Source organism: Chelon labrosus, assembly GCF_963514085.1.
Source record: "Chelon labrosus genome assembly, chromosome: 22".
Classification (NCBI taxonomy): domain Eukaryota; kingdom Metazoa; phylum Chordata; class Actinopteri; order Mugiliformes; family Mugilidae; genus Chelon; species Chelon labrosus.
This window is the reverse complement of record NC_140355.1, coordinates 5113001-5134601: the sequence shown is the minus strand read 5'-3', so window position 1 is coordinate 5134601 and position 21601 is coordinate 5113001. Positions and strand designations below refer to the sequence as shown.

The 21601-nt window shown below is 43.1% G+C and overlaps 1 protein-coding gene across 5 annotated transcripts in view; it reads right to left on the bottom strand.

The window, feature by feature from the left end:
• Positions 1-360: 360 nt before the first annotated feature.
• The window catches only part of tsc1b (TSC complex subunit 1b), a 30172-nt gene continuing 8931 nt past the window's right edge, over positions 361-21601 (bottom strand). For 2 of the 5 annotated variants that reach the window (XM_084572288.1, XM_084572284.1), the window contains 19 exons: positions 20765-20917; positions 19347-19491; positions 18842-18996; positions 18682-18755; positions 18419-18597; positions 16920-17038; positions 15462-15627; positions 15214-15335; positions 14860-14953; positions 14208-14315; positions 12940-13585; positions 10774-10817; positions 9338-9504; positions 8611-8793; positions 7423-7533; positions 4772-4894; positions 3717-3904; positions 3167-3340; positions 361-2730 (listed from right to left, as the gene is read on the bottom strand). In XM_084572288.1, the coding sequence (XP_084428414.1) occupies positions 2049-2730; positions 3167-3340; positions 3717-3904; positions 4772-4894; positions 7423-7533; positions 8611-8793; positions 9338-9504; positions 10774-10817; positions 12940-13585; positions 14208-14315; positions 14860-14953; positions 15214-15335; positions 15462-15627; positions 16920-17038; positions 18419-18597; positions 18682-18755; positions 18842-18996; positions 19347-19491; positions 20765-20917 (3633 nt within the window). In that variant the 3' untranslated portion in view covers positions 361-2048. The remainder of the gene's footprint in view (positions 2731-3166; positions 3341-3716; positions 3905-4771; positions 4895-7422; positions 7534-8610; positions 8794-9337; positions 9505-10773; positions 10818-12939; positions 13586-14207; positions 14316-14859; positions 14954-15213; positions 15336-15461; positions 15628-16919; positions 17039-18418; positions 18598-18681; positions 18756-18841; positions 18997-19346; positions 19492-20764; positions 20918-21601) is intronic. The other 3 variants (XM_084572286.1, XM_084572287.1, XM_084572285.1) reach the window with 3 other exon arrangements.

Here is a 21601-nt window from a genome sequence, read left to right as displayed (position 1 = left end):
GCAAACTTCTACTGGAGACAGTGTTAAATAAAAAGCTTTGTCTAAACAAAGCGGATGCCAACACTCAATATACACTGCTCCGTCACACACATTCCAGTCAGCACTGGTTCGACATTATTGAGGGGCTTATTTCTCCAGTTAACATTACTTTTGACATTTATTTTATATAGCTCTACAGGACTCAACTGAAGAGGACAGAAAGATTTTTCTTCATCATTCTGTGTAAAAGTAAATAGTATATATACGTGAAATCAACATATTCAAGCATCTCCTTTGGTCCAACCAACAATCCAAAACCCACAGACAACTGTTAACCACAAGACCCATTTGAAAATGAAACAAAATGGGAGAATTCGGGGCTGTAGTGCAAAACATTGAAGACGATCTTTATTGTTCACAGTTAAACACAAGCCACTGCTTTAAGAACTTCCTTTTTTGCCATATTGTCCCAAATTCTCCAGCTCCGGTCAGAGTTCTGGTTTCTTCAGTTTGTGCTGATTGTACCTCCTGTCTTGGTTTGCTGTAGTTACTACGGTTGGCATTTAAAGTGGATTGTTGAACATGCTTTAGATAAGCGAGGCAGAAGAAAATGACAGCAGGAGTTCCCAGTGGACAACAGGATTTAGAGGACTTTCGCGAGCGGAGTTTGCTTCTAATACTTGGAAGAAAAAGTGGTAACTCCGTGTTTATCAGACCTGCCGAAAGGAAAACCCTGTGGACGAGATGTGTTTGGTTTCCTGCGCTGTACAAAACAGCCTAATGTACAGAAACAACAATTCTGTTTAGAGATGATAGAATTCAGTGAGAACACAAATGTTTGTATGGCACAAAATAATCAGCTGGTTGCCTTGAACAGAAAATGATCATTCCTTTAGCTTGTGCCAGGTCTGATTCAAATTCAGGATGTGTCTGTGGATGCAAATTAGAACAGAACAAACAAAAAAATTCAAATAAATATAAAGGGAATGTAAAAATTATAAAAAAAAGAAATGACTGAAATGTAACCAGTTTCTGAATTTCATTTACTTTAACTGCTTCTTCGTTGAAATCAACATGATCGCAGTGCTTCCACGTTCACGACCCAAACATATCCTCTCTCATTTATTCTGGACAAAAACTTAATGAAGGTGTCAGTGGAAATGTGCCAGTTTAGGCTGGTGACAAAACACTCACATCTATGATCTCCTCTACCACTCTGAACCCAAGTCAATAACAAAGTCCGTTGATCAGATAATCTTAAAAGAATGTAACATTTCACGTTCAACTGGAGCCTTGCATCTCATTTAATAATTTTAGGCTTTTAAATTGGAAAAAAATTAGTAAGGAGAATTCACCCAAATTGCACATTGCTATCACTCATGCCCTTGTTAGACATCCAACTGGTCAATTTCTACCTTCACAGCAACAACAATGGGAGTGAATGGAAGCTTGTGGTGCTCACAGCATCTAAAAACTCATTATTCATGTATTCATACTCCTGGACAATCCCCAATCTTTACTGTTTTACAGTAGAAAGCAATTCCAATGAAAATGGGATTATCCGAAATGATGGGTACCACAAATGCGCTTCTATTCACCTCAGTTGTGTCAGAGAGGTATCGCAAAAGCTGCGCTAATACAACCAAAAGATTTGGAGTTGTTATTTTAAAATAGACCTAAGTAAGGAAATGTGCACTTTTGGGCGAACTGACCCTTTAAACGTGGGACTCAAACATATGTTATTGATAACATGATGGCATGCCATCTGCATATCGTTCTTCCTCAAATTCATAAGTCTAGCATGTTCACTGGCAAGACTTCATCTTTGCATCTGACAGACTGTCATTTATTCTTCAGGGCAATGAAGAAAATTTAAATAAAAAAAACAAACAAACAAAAAAAACATTGTGGTGAATCCTGTTGTCCACGTAGAGGACACTAGGGGAATGGAACAAATAACACTGAATTCCAAAGAGTTGCTGACATGTTACTCTTTTGCTGATTTGTAGCTTTTCTCCATTATTCCTTCTCTTCTCGTCTGCCCTTCGTCTCTACTCAGTTCTGGGTCCCTAACTGTGCTCGTGATGTGTTTCATTATAGTCCATGATCTTTAGCTGCTGCTGCCGGGGACGACCAGGCCCCACCTGACCCCTGCCTCCACCTGGCCCCGCCCCTGCTTTTCTGCGGGGACTTTCCTGGCTGGAGGCCCGCTGCTTGGGCTCAGAGGTGGGCTCCTTGGTGGGCACAGTGAGAGGAGTCGCAGGGATAGGGGCTGCGGGGGGCGGCGGTGTCGGAATGGGGGAAGGTGGAGGGCCGTCGGGGGCAATATAACCTGGGCAGGGCGGCTCCACACAAAGCTCAGTCTTCAGATCATGGGCTAGGCCGGCCAGGCGCGGCGGTGGTGGCTCCTCGTCGCACTGGCTTTCACTCTTGTTGCGGAACAGCTCCCGTGCCCTCATGCCCAGGAAGCTTTTGGCGCTGGGATAAGAGCCCACGGTGAGCGGCGCGTTAGAGGAGGGCAGGGGCGCAAGCGGGTTGGTGTGGGGACAGGACAGGGAAGGCTCCACCAGCAGGGGCGGGGCCAAGTCCTGGCTGCCGTTGATGGAGTTGGCTGTTAACTTGGAAGAATTGGTCGCCTTTTGTTGCCCTGGCGATAAAGTGCTGCCGTTGCCCCGAGGGGAGTCGTGTGTTGGTCGGCTGTCCGTCTCCTCATTGGTGTGAACTTTACTTGGTCCATCGGGCACCGTGATGCTGTGGAGGCCCAAATATTGACAAATATTCATTTAAATGTGATGGTGGTGCAAATATATGACGATTAAAAAAACATTGTGTAGATATTTGCTAATATAAGAGTAATTTAGTTGTACTACATAAATAAAACAATGTTTATTGCAATGTATCTTAAGGTGGCATGGATGTAGCGTACATCAAGAGATTTCTCAGTCAGACTGTGATATTTAACTCTATATTAAATCTCTAGGATGGATTAAAAAAAAAAAGCTAATAAATTTAAAATCTGCAATCTCTTGCTGACTCCTGACCAATCAACCAAAAGAACAAAGAATTATCAGTGGATTACTTTTGTCATCTTCCCAAAAATTTCACTAAACCACTTTGGTGCTGTACACAAAACACACATGATACATTATGTGATATATCATGCAAAAAATGGACTGTGCAGTCTGACCTGGAGTCAGCTGGAGTGTGTTGGTCAGCTCTGCCCCCCGATGGTGAGCTGGCGGCGGTGCTGGTTGGAGCCTCCATCTCCACCCTGCTGTAGAGCTGCAGGAGTTCGGTCTGCAACAACTGAGTGATTCTCCTCTGAGCCTGATACCTGCTGTCCGAGGCCTGCAGCTCCGCCCTGCAAACAAAGAGATGAGAGAGAGACAAAGAGGAAGACAAAGAGGGAAAGAGAACTTGAGAACAGACACAGATACATGTGATGTGACAGATATAAAAGAGACACACTCTAATTGCGCACACACAGGCGCAGGAACTGGAACTTTATACCGGCTTCCATCAATACAAACAAAAGGAGTCTGATCTAGTTTACGTCCTCCTGATATGCGGAGTCTGTTGCACTGATGCAGAGATGCCAAATACACATCTCACATATGTCAGAGCTCCTCTGAGTTTGATATTCGTGTAAAGTCATACGGAGAGAAGGGGTCAGGCCGTTTATATAAAAGACAGTGCCTCCTTTGGCCTCAGAGTTCGAACTGACAAACTGTCCTCACTTTGCTTGGCATTTTACATCTTCGAGAAACTTCTTTTGCTCTGCGATGAGGTGTTCCTTCTTGGACAGGTGTGTCTCCAGCTCGGCGACTCTCTGCTGTGCTGCCTCCAGTTTCTGACCCTGGACCAGCAGACTCTGCTTGAGCGTCTCCACCTCCTTCCCGTAAGATGCCTGCAGCATGTGGGCCTCCTTGGTGGTGGTGGTCCACAGCAGAAAAAAAAGAGCAGGAAGGAATAAGAGAACAGAAATTAATTTACAAGCCAAGTTAACCGCAAATTAAACCTACACGGTCACAACACTGTAGTGTCTTTGACTGTATCCAAATGGAGCTACATGGGAAGTTGTGTAAACAAAATGCTTGGCATTCAAATGAAGTGTGTAATGTCTGGGTAACCCGATGTAGTAAAAGTTAAGTTCACGAAAAGATTTGGAAGGTTGGCATTTACTCATAAATATAATAAAACTACAAAGAAACCTCTATGCCACTAAACTGAAATATATTAACTTACCATTCACTTAATTTCTGAAACACACGTCACAACTTGTGAACTCTCCACTTTCAGGGTAAAAACATGTTGATTATCTGACTGTCAAAGTCAGTCCTAGATTTGAGATTAGATTATTTTATTACATAGGGAGCTTCCAAGACCACTTGAACACAACATACCTCAGCTAGTGTCAGCTAAGAAGCGATGCCTATTTCTTTTTTACATTACAGTCCGGACAAAACAGATGCATGAAACAAGCATGCTCATGATCATAACTAAGGATTTAAACATGTGCAAAAGAGATGTTTAAGATGATTCAACATTGTGCCTACCATCTTTTCTTGAGGCTCTTTGCATATCATTTCACGCAACGTCTACGTCCACGATTTCTGATCACATACAGTACATCCTAGACAACGCAGCTGATGTTGCAGCTTTACTGGGAGAGTTCGACTTGACACCCAACAAAACCAATTAGTGTCCCTTTTTTCACCTCAGTACGTCATCTCTGCAGTGCTCCACATCAGGCGCACACGCTCAAACAGACACACACTTCCTTCCAGCGTACCTTTGTGTTGTCGGCGCCTGCGTGCTGTAATTCCTGCATGGACAGCTTATGTGCCTCCCCGAGGAGCAGCAGCTGCTTGTTCAGGAAGCTCATCTGCTGCTGGGTGCTCTCGCTGTTGCTCAGCTGAAGGACGAACGAGACAAACAATGATGGAGGAGGGCAAAGGAGCAATTACGCTACAAATAAAGCCTGTCCAAAAGTATTTGGGAATGCATCAGCATTAAGCATGGCAGAAATAGTCATTAATGAGTGGTTCGCTCATCAAACATTCAACTAGCTGCAACGTTTTCAGTATATACACCACTTTGGGGAGCTATTTCACTTTGAAACAAATGATACGTCCATTTTATAGTCATCTTGAATGAAAATACGTGCAACTTTACAGCCATTCTTACAGCTTTACGTCAAATTATCGTAAGAAGTTCCCAGGTGTTAAACCATACTTGCTCATTGGTCTACATATTTCTGAACAAAAAGGCTAAGTCTCCTCTGTGTCTCCACATGTTTGTACTAGGGAGTTGCTGAGCTCGTCGAAGAGCAGAGGACACAGAGGACAGCGTTCAAGTTGAAGACGACAACGGTTGTTAACGAGACACGCAACAAAATCTGCCAGTAATGCAGTCGGCACGAGGAATGCGGTTGAACAAACAGTGCATGAAATCTTGAATTACACTCCCCACAGTCGACTCACTGTCCCCTCCGAATCTACAAAAACCACCACCTTTTACAATTCACACAGCAATATGGATAGGATTAATAGCAAATGAGCTAAAAGCTGCAGATAATTACAGCAAATGGTTTAGTTTAATTAGCCACCTGAACATTAGTTTAAATGTAGATTTTAAGGTTAAAATCAAGCAGCTCCTCCTGCTGTCCACCAGCAGTGAGTCTCCTCACAGTTGGAAAGCAGGAGGGAGGAGGTCAGAGAGCATGAGTGATGACACTGGGCTCTCGGCCAGTTTCAGCTGTATTAAAAAGCCTGCACTCGTCCAGGAGCATGAAATTCAATTGCTTTTAACTGACCTAACGGTGTGCTGAAGTGGAAATGTGCTCCTTTTGTGGCACGTCAGCCAATAAGTGGTAGTTGCGGATGTGTTTTTCAGTTTCACTCCCAGAGACTAAAACAGCGTCGCCCGTCTGACACTGGCTACGTTTACATGGGTGCTAGAGTTCCACAAATAACAGCCCAATCAGAACAAAAATGAACATTCAGCGGGAAAGTATTAGCAATTTACACCCACATAAACGCTTGATCTGATCGTTTCTCACAAGGTAAAATAAATGTTGGCCAGTTTACATAGTGTAAAAACACTTCTATTAAAAATAAATAATATTGGATTGGTGTCTGCTACCATAAACAAATAATTTCGCTACATTCAAAACGAATCAATCAAGGCTTTATTTGCCATGTGTGCAATACACCCTTCTAAATAAGCACTCTTGGAGCCATGCAAGGTGCCCAGAGAGCAGCTTGAGGACTTTTGGGAGATTGCTTAACCTCAGCCACGGACATAGAGGTGACTGAACCAGTGACGCGCTATTTACTCTGTCTGAAAATCATGATTAAGGATCGATGTGAAAGGCCTGCTTCCTAAATCAATGGCTCCTTGTTTGTCAGGATTTAAGTTCAGTCTGAGCCAGAGGAGGGAAACGGACTTTAGACAATCCCCAGGAGGCAGAAAAACACCCAGACCCCCTGTGTGGCTGACCCAAAAATAAAGAGGGTGAAACAACATCTCCAAGGCAACCGAGCCCTGGGACAGTCTGCAGTCCACAGAGAGGTAGCAAGATGAGGGACGGTGGTGTGTTTTGTTGGAGCTCCCCAAGTCTGACCAAGCCGTCTGCCAGGAGGCTCACTGGATCTTCCATACAGAAAAGCACGAGTGGGCACAAAGGAATCCGTGCTAAACGTAGGATTAAAAACAAAATCTTGCAGTTTAAATTAGTGGCTAAATGCTGACGATTGCTTATGGATTAGTTAGCAGGGAGATTGTCTGAAATCCAACACCTGTGCAAATGATGAAAAATAAGATGTAAGACTACCACATATTTGCTTGTCACTCATCATCCTGTAGCTGACAGTTGGTCCCTAGTGAACATTTCAGGCTCTGGTTGCCTACGTATCTCTCTTGCATATTTCCCTCTGCAAATGTTCCTGAGTGAAACAAGCAGGACCTAAAAATAGATAGTCAGTTTAGTTTGACTATACATCAAATTTGAATGTCAGTAACAAGCAGATAATGCTAGTGTATGGACTGTGCAGGATTATGCTTGAAAAATGACAATGACGGTTCTTCTAACTGTTACCACCGTAGTGGTCACCACCGTTTCATTGTAGTAAACGCTGGGGAACTTTGCGTCACCTAATTGTATCAAATTGTCGACGCCTCAGACTTCAGATTCATTCAACTTGGCGTCCACCAACTTCATGGCAAAGTTTTCCGCCTACAGCTCACTGAATTTCATTAAGCTTCCATAGTCTACTGTAGCCGTATCACTGCTAGTTTCTTTCTATGTGTACCCTCCTTATATTTATATACATACATTATATATAGGTTCTCGACAGTGAAACCAACCATTTGGTGCAAATTATCCCACCTGTAAAGTCATATCTAACTGTAGCTACGACCAAGGCTCAGGTAATTCTTTACCTTGATGGTCATCTGGTTGAGGAGGTGACCAGTGTGGCACACTTTGTTGTTGGCCCTCTGAAGCTCCGCCTCCAGCTCATCCATCCTTTTCTGACACTCCTGCAACTTGCTCTGGAAACACAAAACAGACTCTGATTAAAACAAATATATTAAAATATAAGACAAGACATATGCACGGAACAGGCATAACATTATTACCACTGACAGGTGAAGTGAATGACACTGATTATCCCTGTATCACAGCGATGTATAATAGGCAGTAAGTGAACATTTTGTTCTCAGAGTTGATGTGTTAGAAGCAAATTGGGCAAGCGTAAGGATTTGAGCGAGTATGACAAGGGTCAAATTGTGATGGCTAGACGACTGGGTCAGAGCATCTCCAAAACTGAACCTCTTGTGGTGTGTTCCTGGTCTGCAGTGGTCAGTATCTATCAAAAGTTGTCCAAGGAAGGAACAGTGGTGAACCGGCAACAGTGTCATGGGCAGCCAAGGCTCACTGAAGGCTGGCCCTTGTGATCCGATCCAACAGACGAGCTACTGTAGCTCAAATTGCCTATCCACCGCCGAAAGGGCCAACAGTGGGCACATAAGTACCAGAACTGGACCACAGAGCAATGGAAGAAGGTGGCCTGGTCTAATGAACTTTCTCTTTTACATCACGTGGACAGCCAGGCGAGTGACTTATCTGGGGAACAGATGGCACCAGGATGCACTATGGGAAGAAGGCAAGCCGGTGGAGGCAGTGTGATGCTTTGGGCAATGTTCTGCTGGGACACCTTGGGTCCTGCCATCAATGTGAATGTTACTTTGACGCATACCACCTGCCTAAGTATTGTTGCAGTCCATGTACACCCTTTCAGCACAACAACAAGTTTGAGGTGTTGACTTGGCCGCCGGATCTGAATCCAACTAAGCATCGATTGAGCAAGTCCAATCTATGTAGGCCCCACCTTGCAACAAGACTTAAAGGATCTGCTGCTAACATTTTGGTGCCAGATATCACAGCACTCCTTCAGGGGTCTAGTAGAGTCCATGCCTTGACGGGTCAGGGCTGTTCTGGCAGCAAAAGTGGGACCAACACAATATTCGGAAGGTGGTCATAATGTCATGCCTGATTGGTGTACCTGTGTGTGCGACTGAAGATGACTCCTTGAGTGTCTTTACATTATTGTATTTGAGTGTGCGTACCTGGAGCTCCTGGTTCTTGGTGTAGTAGTCGTCTCTGCCCTGCTGCAGTTGTCTGATCTGACTGTGCAGCCTGGTCACCACCGTCTCCCGGTCGTCCCACAGCTGCCTATATCGCTGCTGCTCCACCTGCAGACTCTCCCTCAGAGACAAGATATCCACGCTCTGCAGGTTCAGCTGGTCCTTCTGCACAGACACACAGATGAACAAGCTAAGTACAAAATGCACAGAAGAGATCTAAACCAAAAACTAGAGTACAACATCCTTTAAATACTAGAAGAAGCTGATTGCTGCATGGATGGGACTCTGCTTGGTTTAATTACTGCTGGAAACAAAGAAGCAATGTAGGCCGTCTGATCCAGGAATCCACTGATGAAAACTAATAGTTTGTGTTGTTCTGAGCTGAAAATAAAGCAGCCTCAATTACATTTTTTATTGTTATGTGCTGCGGATGACTAATTAGTAATCTACAGCACATAACAAAACAGCTGGTATTAAGAAATGCCTCAGTGATCACCGGATATCTCTGAAGAATTTAGACGCCGTTTCTCCTCTCGCTAATGTTCAAACTGTAAACACACTTGTGAGGAAGCAAACCGATGAGCATCAGGTGTAAACGAACGCCCAGTGACTCTTTAGGCTATTTTAAACACGTTTTTTTTGCTTCTAGAAATGCAATCATCACACTCCAAAAGCCTCAAGCTCCGTCAGTGACCACACGCAAACTTGCCATAGCATTGTTCTGCTCCTCCAGTGCAGTGGCGTTGATGATGCGTCGGAGGAGGCGTCGGTTGCGGACGGCGTGTTGCTCCCTCTTGTAGCGCTCGTACAGCAGCTGGTTGTGCAGCAGGAGCAGCTGGCTGCGCAGCGTGTGAAGCTCGTCCAGTGGAGCCGAACCTGGGGAGGCCATGGTAATAATAATGTAATTAACACAGTCACAAAACACAGTATGAGAAATTAGATGAATTGTTATTTAAGAGTGGAACACCACAGCAGCACAGGTAATATAATGAAAACATGATGGAAAAAAGGGTTTTAAAATACAAAGCTGTGTTTTCACTGAATTTATGTCAGCGTAAATATTATAATCAGTTGGTAAGATATATGTTTCATGACTACAAAAGTAGCTTTTAATCACACTGACAGCAACTATAAACAATACAAAGCAGAGAGTTTAAAAAATCAGTTTCGACTTCAGGTTTAAATGTTGTTTCATTGTGGTGATCGCACTGTAGGGACAACTGTAAGCTCTTTTCAGGATTTGTGATAGCACGGTTTAAGGAAAAGAAATCAAGTGTCACCTGGTCATTGGCTCAAACATCCAACAAATCCATTTTAAATCCGTTTTGTCTTACAGATATCGTGGCAACTAACGATTCAACAGGCAAATCGGATGGAGCATAAAGCCTCTTGGACAATAGCAGGAAGTACTGTGTGCTGGCAGCTTGCTCAGTATCTTAATGGAGAGTATTAATGATCCACATTAACCTGACAAGATTTTATCTGCTAGTCTATTTAATTTGAAAAAGTGAGCTGGAGCCAACAACTCCAAATCCCTGAACTCAGTGGGTGCTATTAGACCTGTAAGTTACATTGCGCCGCTATTTAAAATGTAAACAACGCAGCAAAATATGAAACTGGAATTCCAGAACTGGCGGGCATAACTCTGGCTACCAGGAGTCACTTGTTAAATGTTTAAAGAGAAATATTTTAGAGATAATTCCCTTAAGAGAAAAGCGGAGTTTTGTTTTTGATGCAATTGAAATGACATGACTTCCATCAGTCAACGGTGGATGTTATTAAATTTCGAGGTTGTAATTACATACTGGCAGAACGTTTGATTCTATTTTTCTATGTTGTTGTCAACATCATTTGGAGAAAATTAGATTCTTGAGGTTTGGCCCACGAGTAAAAGGAGAGGAGAAATCTTGACGTGGCCAAATGTCCAATTTCTGAGTTGAACGGGTCCAGTGTGAACTTGAGTGTGTTTTGATAAACCTCGGCTGAATAAATTCCCCCATCCAGCTTGGTAACATCTTAACATGCTGCTCATGTCCCAGACACTCGTGATGAATCACTAGTCATGCCTAAATAACGCTCCATCTGCAGTCTTTATAATAGCTCCTTTTATCGGTGAACAACAGCGTTGTGGTGTGAGTGCTTTACCTCCAAAGTGAGTCCAATCAGCTGACTTACTTGGCAAAGGTAATCTGTAAAAGGAGGGAATGGAAAAAAAGTTCATAAAAATGATTTCCTTGGCAGATGTTTCAACCACTGCTGAGAGAAATGCAAAAGGAAACACTTAGCACAGGGTGAATTATTGTGATACAAGAAACATTTCAAAACTAGTTATTTCAACATGTCAATACATATTTTACAGCGTTAACTGAAGAATTGACTTCTGAAAACCTGAATAAAGGTGAATTCACTAGTCATTGGGTGTATTTACATGGACTCCTACAATGATCCACTACGTGACCTAACAAACACAAACAATGGAGTTACCCACTCACTGATGAAAAAACTGTTTTATATTCCAATAAATAATTAAAAATACTTTAGATGTAGTTTAGATGGATTTGGCATCGTAGTGTTGACCTATCCATGTGTGTAGCGAACAGGCCACAGGTCACCTGGTTTCCAACATGTACAGGGGAGAAAGTCGGGTCACGGTGGTTAACACACATTACTACTATGACAACATGTTGGACGACTTGTGTGGTCACTGTCCAATGGACGCTGAGCCTCCTAAGTTGCTTAGTAAACGTTAGATCACAGGCAATATCAGTAGGGATATAAAAGAGTCAGAGTTCTCTGTTTCATGTAAACGCTATGTGTCCGTAAAAACAATCATAGTATCATGAACTTCTGAGAAACTGTGTTTTATGGTTCCATGTCTGAATGAATGCCGAGTTGTATTTCATAGAATCTTTAATGGCATTAGATCTCAAATTAACAATCTGGACATTTGGTTTCTTTCTCAAGTGTAATACTGCCAGCATCTGGAAACCAGTGGATACACCAGAAAGCCTTTTTACTTTTTGAAACCCCAAGGCAAAGGAAGGCTAGTATTTAAACACTGCTTTAAGCTGGCAAATTACGTTAAGGCCCTTGAAGATGCACACCCGGACAGCAGCGAAAACACCATAGGCACAGTTGTACTTGTTACTCCAGCAATTTCTAGTCCATTTAAGAGTTGGAAGGAGGCATGGGCGTTTGATGCCGTTGCATCACAGTGGTCACATTGAACTGGAGGGTACAAGAATGTCCGCACCAAGCCTCATTTAAACTCTGATGCCGAGATTTATGTCACATCACTTTAGATTCATTTTTCCCCAAAGTTCCCAATTCATTTGATCAAACCTTCGAAATAGATGTGCTTAAGATGTCTCATTACACACAGTATTTTGCTTGTGGCAATGTTTATTTTACAATGCTCATACCAAAATTAAGATAACGCTCACCACTTTATCTGAGCATATGGTGATAAAATGGCTTGTCTGCAGTTTTGTCTATGTCGTACTTTAATCTCTGTGTTGGCTGACTTTGTTCCCTCCATCGCCCGTGAAGACGGCAAAATGTGCAGATGGTGAGCGACTGAAATGAGTGACACCACATTGTTCTGTGCCCGGTGCTGACTTTGCTGAGACCGTCTCTGCTGTTGTATTACTGGCTCAGACGCTTGGTGTGTGCGTGTCAGAACAGAAAGGGGTGGTGGCTTTCTGAACAATGTTATACTTGTTCTGAACTGGGTGTTTCCTTTGGAGTGCAGTAATATACTGGAAAAAACCCAGACAGGCTCAGTACAGTGAACAAAACACACTCTTCAGTGTGTTCAACATGAGCTTCATGTTGACAACAAAGCACTGGGAGAGCAAACGCTTCTGTCACAGCAACACATGTCCTCCACATGTGTTACTTTATATACACACAATAATGGAAGTTGTTTACCTCCACTGAAATCCCTGACACCTTTCCAGCTCTGTGATTCACCTCATAAGTGTTAGATCTTTTACATTTCATTAAGTTTCAATTGCAAAGCCTATAGATCCCGCCAAATTTTGCAGGATCACTCAGAGTTGATAAATACACCTTAAGGTAGTTGCGCACCAAGCATTCGAGGCGTAGTGTGAGCAGCAGAGCAGCTTCAGTCTTCCATGTGTGTCTCTCAGCATGTGTTCATGCACAGTATGGAGTGTAGGTCACCCATATTTTGGCAGCACTCACAGCTCAATCACTGAGGTTATGAAGTGTAAAAGTATGCTTGGGTTGTATTTATGTACGTAGGGTTAAAGAAAAAGCCAGAGAACAACCTTAAAAGTCAAACCTCACCTCTTGAGAACTTTATCGTGGGCGTCACTCCCCTGCTGAACAAGGCGATCCAGCACCTCCAGTGGTGAAGCGGACACTACCCCTTCTTCCTCCCCATCCTCCAACCCTTCCTCCTGCTGCATCAGCCTCTCCATCGTTGCCTTGTACACCGCCTCTGAAGTTTTTTGTCCGACAAAGAGCGAGGCCGCCCTCGGCAGGGCCAGGTCGAAAAACGGCTCGTAGGGCACCGGTGCCGGGGTCTTGCTGCACGGGCTTGGCGAGAACATCCCGAACTTGCCCACTTCGTCATCCGGGGCGGAGGGGCTTCGGTGCAGGTGGTGATCAATGGGGGTGAAGCCTGACTGGAAGGACCAGGACTGCTCGAGGCCGAGGGCTGAGCTCCTGCTGTCTCCCCCTGCTCCACCCCCCCTTTCACTGCCGACACCGCTGCTACTTGCAGTGTTCTCCGCTTTGTCTGGGGTCGACACGGCGTGGTGTGTGTCCCGGATGTGGCCTCCAGGCTGGGTGTTGGAGGGGGTCTTGTCTTGTGTCTGACAGCCAGTCAGAGTCTCAGTGGTGTGATAGAAGGGTGAGTCAAAGCCCCTCAGGCCCGGTCGCTCTTGCTTATCTTCAGTGATCTTCAACAGCTCCTCAGTGATGGCAGCTGCTGCAGAAACAACACATGGAGGATTGTGATGGAGTTAAACCTGCTTGTATATTCTCAATGTCAGTGTCTGCTTAAATATTTTTGGAATCACAAAGCGGTGCCAAATAACTGCTAAGCCAAGGATTCAAGACTTCTGTCATTTGGAGAATGATTTTATTCAAAGTGGTTCAACACTGTCGGTGCATTCACTGTCGGTGCATTCATTTTTAGCTTAAGTGGCTCAAGTAGGATTTAAACCAATAACTGTGCAGAGCAAGCTGAACACACTGGCATATAAACAGGGATTTGTTAGAATTCTAGATAAAAATCCATGATCCAGCATTTTGTTTTGAAATATTAAATTAAATTAAAACATCAAACTTAGAGTCAGGTCTGGAATAAATTAGTTAGGTTACCAAGTACAACTTTCATCCCCTTATTTCTTCTTTTGATATTCATGTGGTTTCCATTATTCTGTGTCTGTCTCATATGTTCACTGTGGGCCTGACTCAATAGAATACACTAGCTACAGTCGCAGAAATCTGCACGTTTCTTTGCCAGACGTACAGGACTGGTTTGGTTTGGGTGGGTTATTTTCTTGCAGTAAATACTAACAACGTGACTAGAGTAGCTACACACTCACCCTCCTCTCTCTCTTTTTCTGTTCTCAGCTGAAGCTCCAGCTCCTGCGTCTTCATGAAAACCGACAGCTCCGTCAGAGTCATGGAGATGTTCTCTGCAGCTGCTGCATCTGACGAGGACAAATTAAATATTACGACTGTGGATGTGGTGTCAGAAAAATGACGTCTAAAGAAAATGCAACGATACTGCAATTAATTCAATTCAATTCAATTCAATTTTATTTATATAGCGTCAATAACAATACAAATCGTCTCAAGACGCCTTACACCTCGTAGACAGTCAAAGTTTGCACGAGATTTATATTAAAACATATTTTATTCAACATCCCAAATAGAAGGTGAATCCAAATTCTTTTCACTCGACTTGAGTCCAAGTAGAATTAATGTATACCTGAGTGGGTCAAAGCAGAGTCTCTACTATCTCTGATTACTTAATCTGTCATAATTAAAATGGAAAGAGAAAATAGCACTTATTTTTAACCACTGTAACTTAATTGACAGAGACAGTACTCTGTCTGGAATCACTTGGGGGACCACATTTCAGAGCCATCCTCAAGTATCACTGCTTTTGGGTCCCAGCCTTTCAGTTTGGGGTTCAATTTCCAAGGTGTGAAGAGTTCAGCTTTCAAATAAATGAGTTTCATCGTGTCTCACCTCTGTTTGTGGCTACTTCTGCACTCTTCTCCATATCTTTTACTGGTTCCTGTCTCACCAGAGCGGGCTTACCGCTTTCTCCTTGTCGACGATCCTGAAAAGTCACACAGTTCACGGTCGTGACTTGGGTTATGAATCAGTTTCAGGAAACTAACAAGCGGTTTGCTCCAGCTCTCTCTGTTTCCTGTGGAATTCCTTGTGCAATATAAACGCATGCAGCTCTTACTGTCCACTTATTTCAATGTTAAACCACATCTAAAAAATCTGTTTCAGATTGAAATCATCAATGAAATTCACAAATGAAAAAAAAAACACTGACAAGAATATTTTCACATGGGTATGGAGAGAGCATACTTTTCTCGGTGGACTGGACTGGACTGTGTTGGCTGGTAAGGAGATTATGGGGAAGTCATCTGATAGGGTGGGAGGCGGGGAAGAAGTGGCGGGAGTGCTGGAGGCCGGTGTTCCTTTCCCTCCTGCTCGGATCAAAACAATCAGCAGTCAGACCAAAATAAGTTTCAGAGCATCTATTAAGTGCAACATAAAAATACATGAAAAACAGTATCGGACATCGACATGTTTTGGAATGATGGGACTTGTACCTGATGTGCAGTGGAAGCGGCTAGGAAGGTGTGAGGCACTGTGGGAGAGCTCTAAGTTGGGCGACATGCCCCTTGAGGAAGGGGGCGTGGCCATGCCGCACAACGAGGAGGGGCTCCACAGAGGGTCCTTCCCCCCACAGGAAGAGTTGAGTTCACAGGTGGAGTTCTGCGAAAAGGATCAAATTCAGAGATAGCTACATTACCACTGTACTGTTCTTGCAGGGAGTTGGATTTAAAAAAAGAAGAGATCTCATCTCTATGTACGGTATCACATAAATTATATATCATCAACACGCACAAAAAGGTTGTTTCCCACTTCCAGTCTTTATTTTTAACTAAGCTATGCTATCTGGCTGCTGGCTATAATTCCAAAGTGAGAGGACACATTTCTGAAAATGTCATACTACTCCTTTAAGTTATGTAGCGACAGTTTTTAATTTGTGCAACTCCTGTTGTATGCATTAATATTTTATCCCTTCAAGTGACGTCTACCATGAGTTTTATGCAACATAATGAGATAAATGGACATAACTCTTCATCCCAATACAATGCAGGTTAATTAAATGTCGAAGCTGCACAGAACAATATACTACTACCTTTACTCTATAGATTCATTTTGGTGAACTGGTCTTTTAAGACAGAGCACGGTCTGGAAATGTGGCAAGTTTAGGACACACTCTATGGTCTTTCATGACGATCCCAAATCCACAAATGTAGCTGATATACAAAACTCCCCAAAGCTCAAAGATACAGTGTCTAAACAAAATACAGTAAGGTGGAAGGAAGTTTCATGTATTTGGAAATATAGTTACATTAGAAGGAAATGACTAGATTAGCCAAACAGTTTTATGCAGAATCATTGTTTTCATTCAACCACAGATCAAAATTGTGCCTCTGGGATTGCCCCAGTAGAATATAGTAGTTCCTAAAATGTCGTGTCTCACATGTTTTCCAGATTTTTCATCCGTCTGGGTCTATGGGAGTCTATTGCTGAGACAAATCCTCTGATAGACCCCAGGGGGCAGAAAAACACCCTGACCCCTCCCTGGTGTAGCTAGACCAATAATAGGAAGGGAGAGATGGCATCTCCAGGGCAACCAACCACTGGTAACGTCTGAAGATGTGGCCAGATGACGACGAAGGGCATGAGTTGTAATTTCTGTAGCTTCACTTTAGGACAACTTCCTTTCTGCGGCTTTCAACACTAACCCTAACATGTAGTTACTGCATTGCTGACATTAAATGCTATTTGTGGGGTTTTTGAAGACAACTAACCAACTTACTATATCTGACATGTGGCATGTGGAGTGTAAACATGACCTTCTGTATGACAGCAGCAGCAAATAGAAGCTTAACGACATTGTGCTCTGGCATTACCCCCGATCATCAATTACCAACCAATCTCGTGTCCTGAACCACAATTCTGACAGCTTTTGATCGTATTATGGCTGTTCTTACCTGCCGTCTGGAGATCTGTGGGCTGCGGTATGAGGACTGTGTCCCTGAGAAGGGGGGCAAGGACAGGGGAGGGGGAAGTGGCTGCCGTGGAGTCGAGAATGGGGTCGAAGAAGAGCTTCCTGTTGTCAAGAAGACAAACGGTCTGATCAGTCTACAATGTTAGGGTCTTTGTCGGCTCTTTTGGACACCACTGTTTGGTGTTTGTCCTTCTAAAACATACAGAAGCTCAGTGTTTGATATCAAATATACAGGGGAAAAAATGACAATGTGCATCTTGCTCTTTTCATTATAAATGATTAACAGTTTACACAAGCCTTGTTCACAGCCCAGAAGACTTCAAAAATAACATTAACTAGCTCTGAAACTGCAAAGATAGGAGCCTGCTGTTAATTAAAAATTAAAAGCATGCATTTGTGCTTGACAGCATATCACATCAAACACGGGAAGCTCAGGCCCATCCTGTTTAATGATCATGATTACAAACTGATACTTTGCAGACTTCCTGATTATGCTGCATGTGTAATAAAAGTTGTCGTTTTCCTGTTGTGTCATGTGTGTTATGGTAAGGCACCAGCAGACAGAATAAAAATAGCATACAGAGAGCTTTGTCCTCTTGTGTCTGAGTTGTAACACAGAGTGAATTTTGGCTGGTACATAGTTGTGCTCAATATTTGTAATGAATTGTGGCTCATGAACATTGTATGCATACTGTATATTACCAACAGCAAACAAAAAATAGCAAGACAGAATTGCCAAAAATAGGTTCCGAATAGTTTAGAAGTGTCTCTACTGCATAGCTTTTCTTCCATCAGACCAAAACAATGTTATTTAAAAGTATACCTACTATTGTTCTATTAAATACAGCGATCAGGAGTGATATTATGACCACTGACAGGAGAAATGAATAACACTGACCACCTTGTGACTGTACAATGTTCTGCCCGGAAACTGTTGGTCCTGGGATTCATGTGGATGTTACTTAGACATGTACCACCCACCTAGACCAGACCAGGCACCCCCACCCCATAGCAATCACACTCCTTGATGGCAGCAGCCATCCCCAGCAGGATGCAGCCTGACACATGCACATACACAAAAACGCTTTAGGAACAACTAAAAAAAAAACATGAAGAACAGCACAAGGTGGTGACCTGGCCTCCAAATTCCCCAGATCCCAAACTGATCAAGTATCTGTGGGATGGTCTTATGGGTTGAGGCTCCTCCCCTCAACCCATAAGATCCAAAGGCCCCCACTTACAACATTCTGTTGCCAGACACCACAGGACACCCCCAGAAGGCCCATGTCCATTCTCTGATGAGTCACAACTGTTTTGGAGGCACAAGGGAGACCTACACAATATTAGGAAGGTGGTCGTAATGTTATGCCTGATCGGTGTATCTTGGCAGATAAGGTACGTGATCATGTTTTTTTCTCAAATATGAGTATCTGGTATCGTTGGTGCTCTAAAAAGCTTCATCTACATGCAGTGTTTTCTGACCGTAGCTGCTGTGGAGGTCTGTGTAGGGGCTGGAAGTGCAGTCTTGTGCTCGCAGATGGATTTGTGGGTAAAAGTTCTCTGGCATGGTGGCGTAGCCCTCCTCACAAGAGGCCTCCTTGGGATCTAGGGACACTTTGGCGCATTCAATAACGATATCATGGATTTCATACTTTTTCCACCTACAGAAAAAAAAAGACAAGTTAGTCAAAAGAGCTGCAGTAGCATTGGGCTGTTTGTTTTCCGGGTAGAAGCATGAGGCTTACCTGGTGGGGTCAAGCTCATGGTCCTTGGTTCCTGTCACCAATTCTGGATGTATACGAACGTGTTCAAGCATCGGCTGATGGTTAGACACAGAATGAATATCAGCAACAATTGAGGCTACAAAACTCCACTAAATCACTGCAGCAACAAGCCCATCCTAACCTTGACTACTTCCTCAAAGGTTTCCATGTTCTCCTTCATGCTGTAATGGGAGCGCAGGTAGGACACAAAGTTGCACGGATACATGCCGTAGAGCCGGTGGAAGAGTGAATAGACGCTGGCATGTAGGTGGATAAGGTAAACTTCTGAAACATGCCCTGAATGTGAAAAAATACGAAAGATAAAACACACCAACATGAATGCCAGGCTTACAAAGCAAACCGACACAAAAAACAAATTGCAGAATTTTTTAAAACAAATTTTCACAGACCAGTTATCCACCAAGAACAAGTTTTAACATTATTCCAGAAGATCTGACCCTTTGATAGATGATTATATCTAAGTAATTTACAGGGGTAAGTTGCCAAAAACACCCATCCACTATCCATGCTCATGTTACGGTGCAGTCCGTGGCTGGCATTAAGTATTGAGTATTATGTAAGCAAGCTGCTGCCGTTAACCATTCGAAAAGAATTCAAAAACTTATTAACATGAGAGAAGTTCCTACCTGGATTCTTAAGGTTCCAGGACGCCAGACGGCCAAAGATGTCAAAGTACTCCCACAGGTGTTGTTTCCCAGCTTGGGGGATCATGGGCAGCAGAGTGATCAGAACCAGCACTCCAGTTATGAGCACCACTACGTCTGTATCCGTCTGCCAGGAAATCAAGACAAAGGTGTTACCGCTTACGGTTAAGGCAGACTTTAAAAAGACAGTTAGAAAGTTAGAATTAAGACCCTTTAATTCATGACTGGACATAGGCAAATGATGAGGAACTTTTTCACAGGATAATCACATTAATTACATTTTAGAGCTTTTATTTGAATGCCTGCAAGAACACCAAGAAAATACTAGCCTGGAAGCCAGACGAATTCCCACACACGCATGCATTTTTTGTGGCGCAATTTAGTCTGGAACCACTCCGTTGGGAACTGATTACGCTCCTGCAAGGATCTGCTAGGCCAGTCAAATCAATTAAGGAGTTATGACGTGATGGACAGAAGAGTAACAGTGACGAAGGACCTAGTCATGCACATCATCTGAGTTGAATTCGTTTTCATCAAAATGGCTCTGATTGGTTGTAGGACTACCTAATTGCAAGCGGAGGTATTATATCCTCTGGTTGAACAAGCCCCTTAATGAAAGACACCAGGATAAGATTAGATATTATTGTATACTTATCAGTGTTTGTTGTTCATTTTCTCTTTCTCTGTACATGTGACCTCCTGGTGAAAGAACGTCTTTTGTTTGTACTTCTGTGTACAACATCAGATTAGCAAGCCTAGGAGGCTACAGCCACACTAGAGGTCTGTGAGACTATGACTATTTGGTCAAAATCCCAAGTATAGGACAAATTGATGATGATGCTAAATAAATAAGTAAAGACAAATTATCGTAAGATGATAGAAATCAATTAAATTTCCGCCTGGAGCAGAGCAGTGGACTGACGGAGCTGAAGCTGGCATGGCTGAAAAACCTGATTTAATCATCACGTTTGAGGAACAACATTGTAAACCTCACCTCTGGCCAGTCTGAGCAGACAAAGTGAGTACTAACTGACAAAGTGAATCAATAACATACTCGGACAAACTGGGACAATGGAGCACTCTCGGCGACTGCTTGTACTCTTCGATGGGTAAAGACTACAGCAACGAATTTAGCACCAAAATGCTTCACAGCTTCAAGGATCACAGCGCATCAATGAAGTCCACACAAATATTTGATTAAATAGCTGTTAACTGACACGCCTACAGCCTGATGTGGCAACAAAACCTTGCAATACATTATAAATGATTCTTTTGTGAAGGGTCACTGAATATCACAGAAATTCTAAGAGAAGCTGGATGACAAATCTAGGACGTCATCCATCCACATGCCTCTCAATGTCCTGGCAACAAGATTTCTTTGTTCGTATCTGGGTCGTCACCTTTAGGCATTTGAGCAGCGAGAGCAGCAGGGGGTACCGAGCGATCTTGTGGATCCAGGACGGCTGCTTGCGGATTACATGGCCGAGAAGGGTGAGGGTGGGCAGCCGGCAGGCCTGTTTGGTCATACAGTCGTTCATCTTGTCTAGAAGGTGCTGGGAGGGAGAGACAGCATGCTTAGCTTAGTATCAAACACAATCAGTAGTGAGGGAAAGGCAGCCCAGTTTTTTCTCATTTTCAAATGAAAATGTTGCAGTTGAGAGTTGCGGTTTTTCTATGAAATACCAGACAGTCATGTGAACAAATAAGTCACATAACAAGCAGATGTCTGATATTCTTTGAAACGGGTTCTATTAATAAACATGTTACACTCAAAGAACTGGAACATATAACTGACACTTTGTGCCAATTGGTCTAATTTAAATAAGTAAAAAAAAAAAGTCTCTATGCCTCTACGTACACCACACCTTTAAATCCATAAAATTAGAATGTGGGGTTCGAGGTTAGGAGCCAAAGATTAGAACATCCTTTGGTGTTAAATATGTCCAGAAGTGGTCGCACCAGGAAATTCAGAACAGATGTTTGATGGAACCTGAAGTCTCCAAGAACCCCAAAATTTAATCAAGGGATCTGCAGGTACCTATTACCACTGCCTAGGTCAAAGTACATGCATTACCAATCTGCACAAATCTGACTTGAATGGGAGATGAGCCAGGACAAAGGCTTTGCTGTCCAAAAAGAACAGCAAAAACATGAAGGAATATCTTAAAAAGAAGACTCAGGTCAAAGCTCACATTTCACAGCCCACTGATGGTTATAAGGGATTTATAATGGACAGT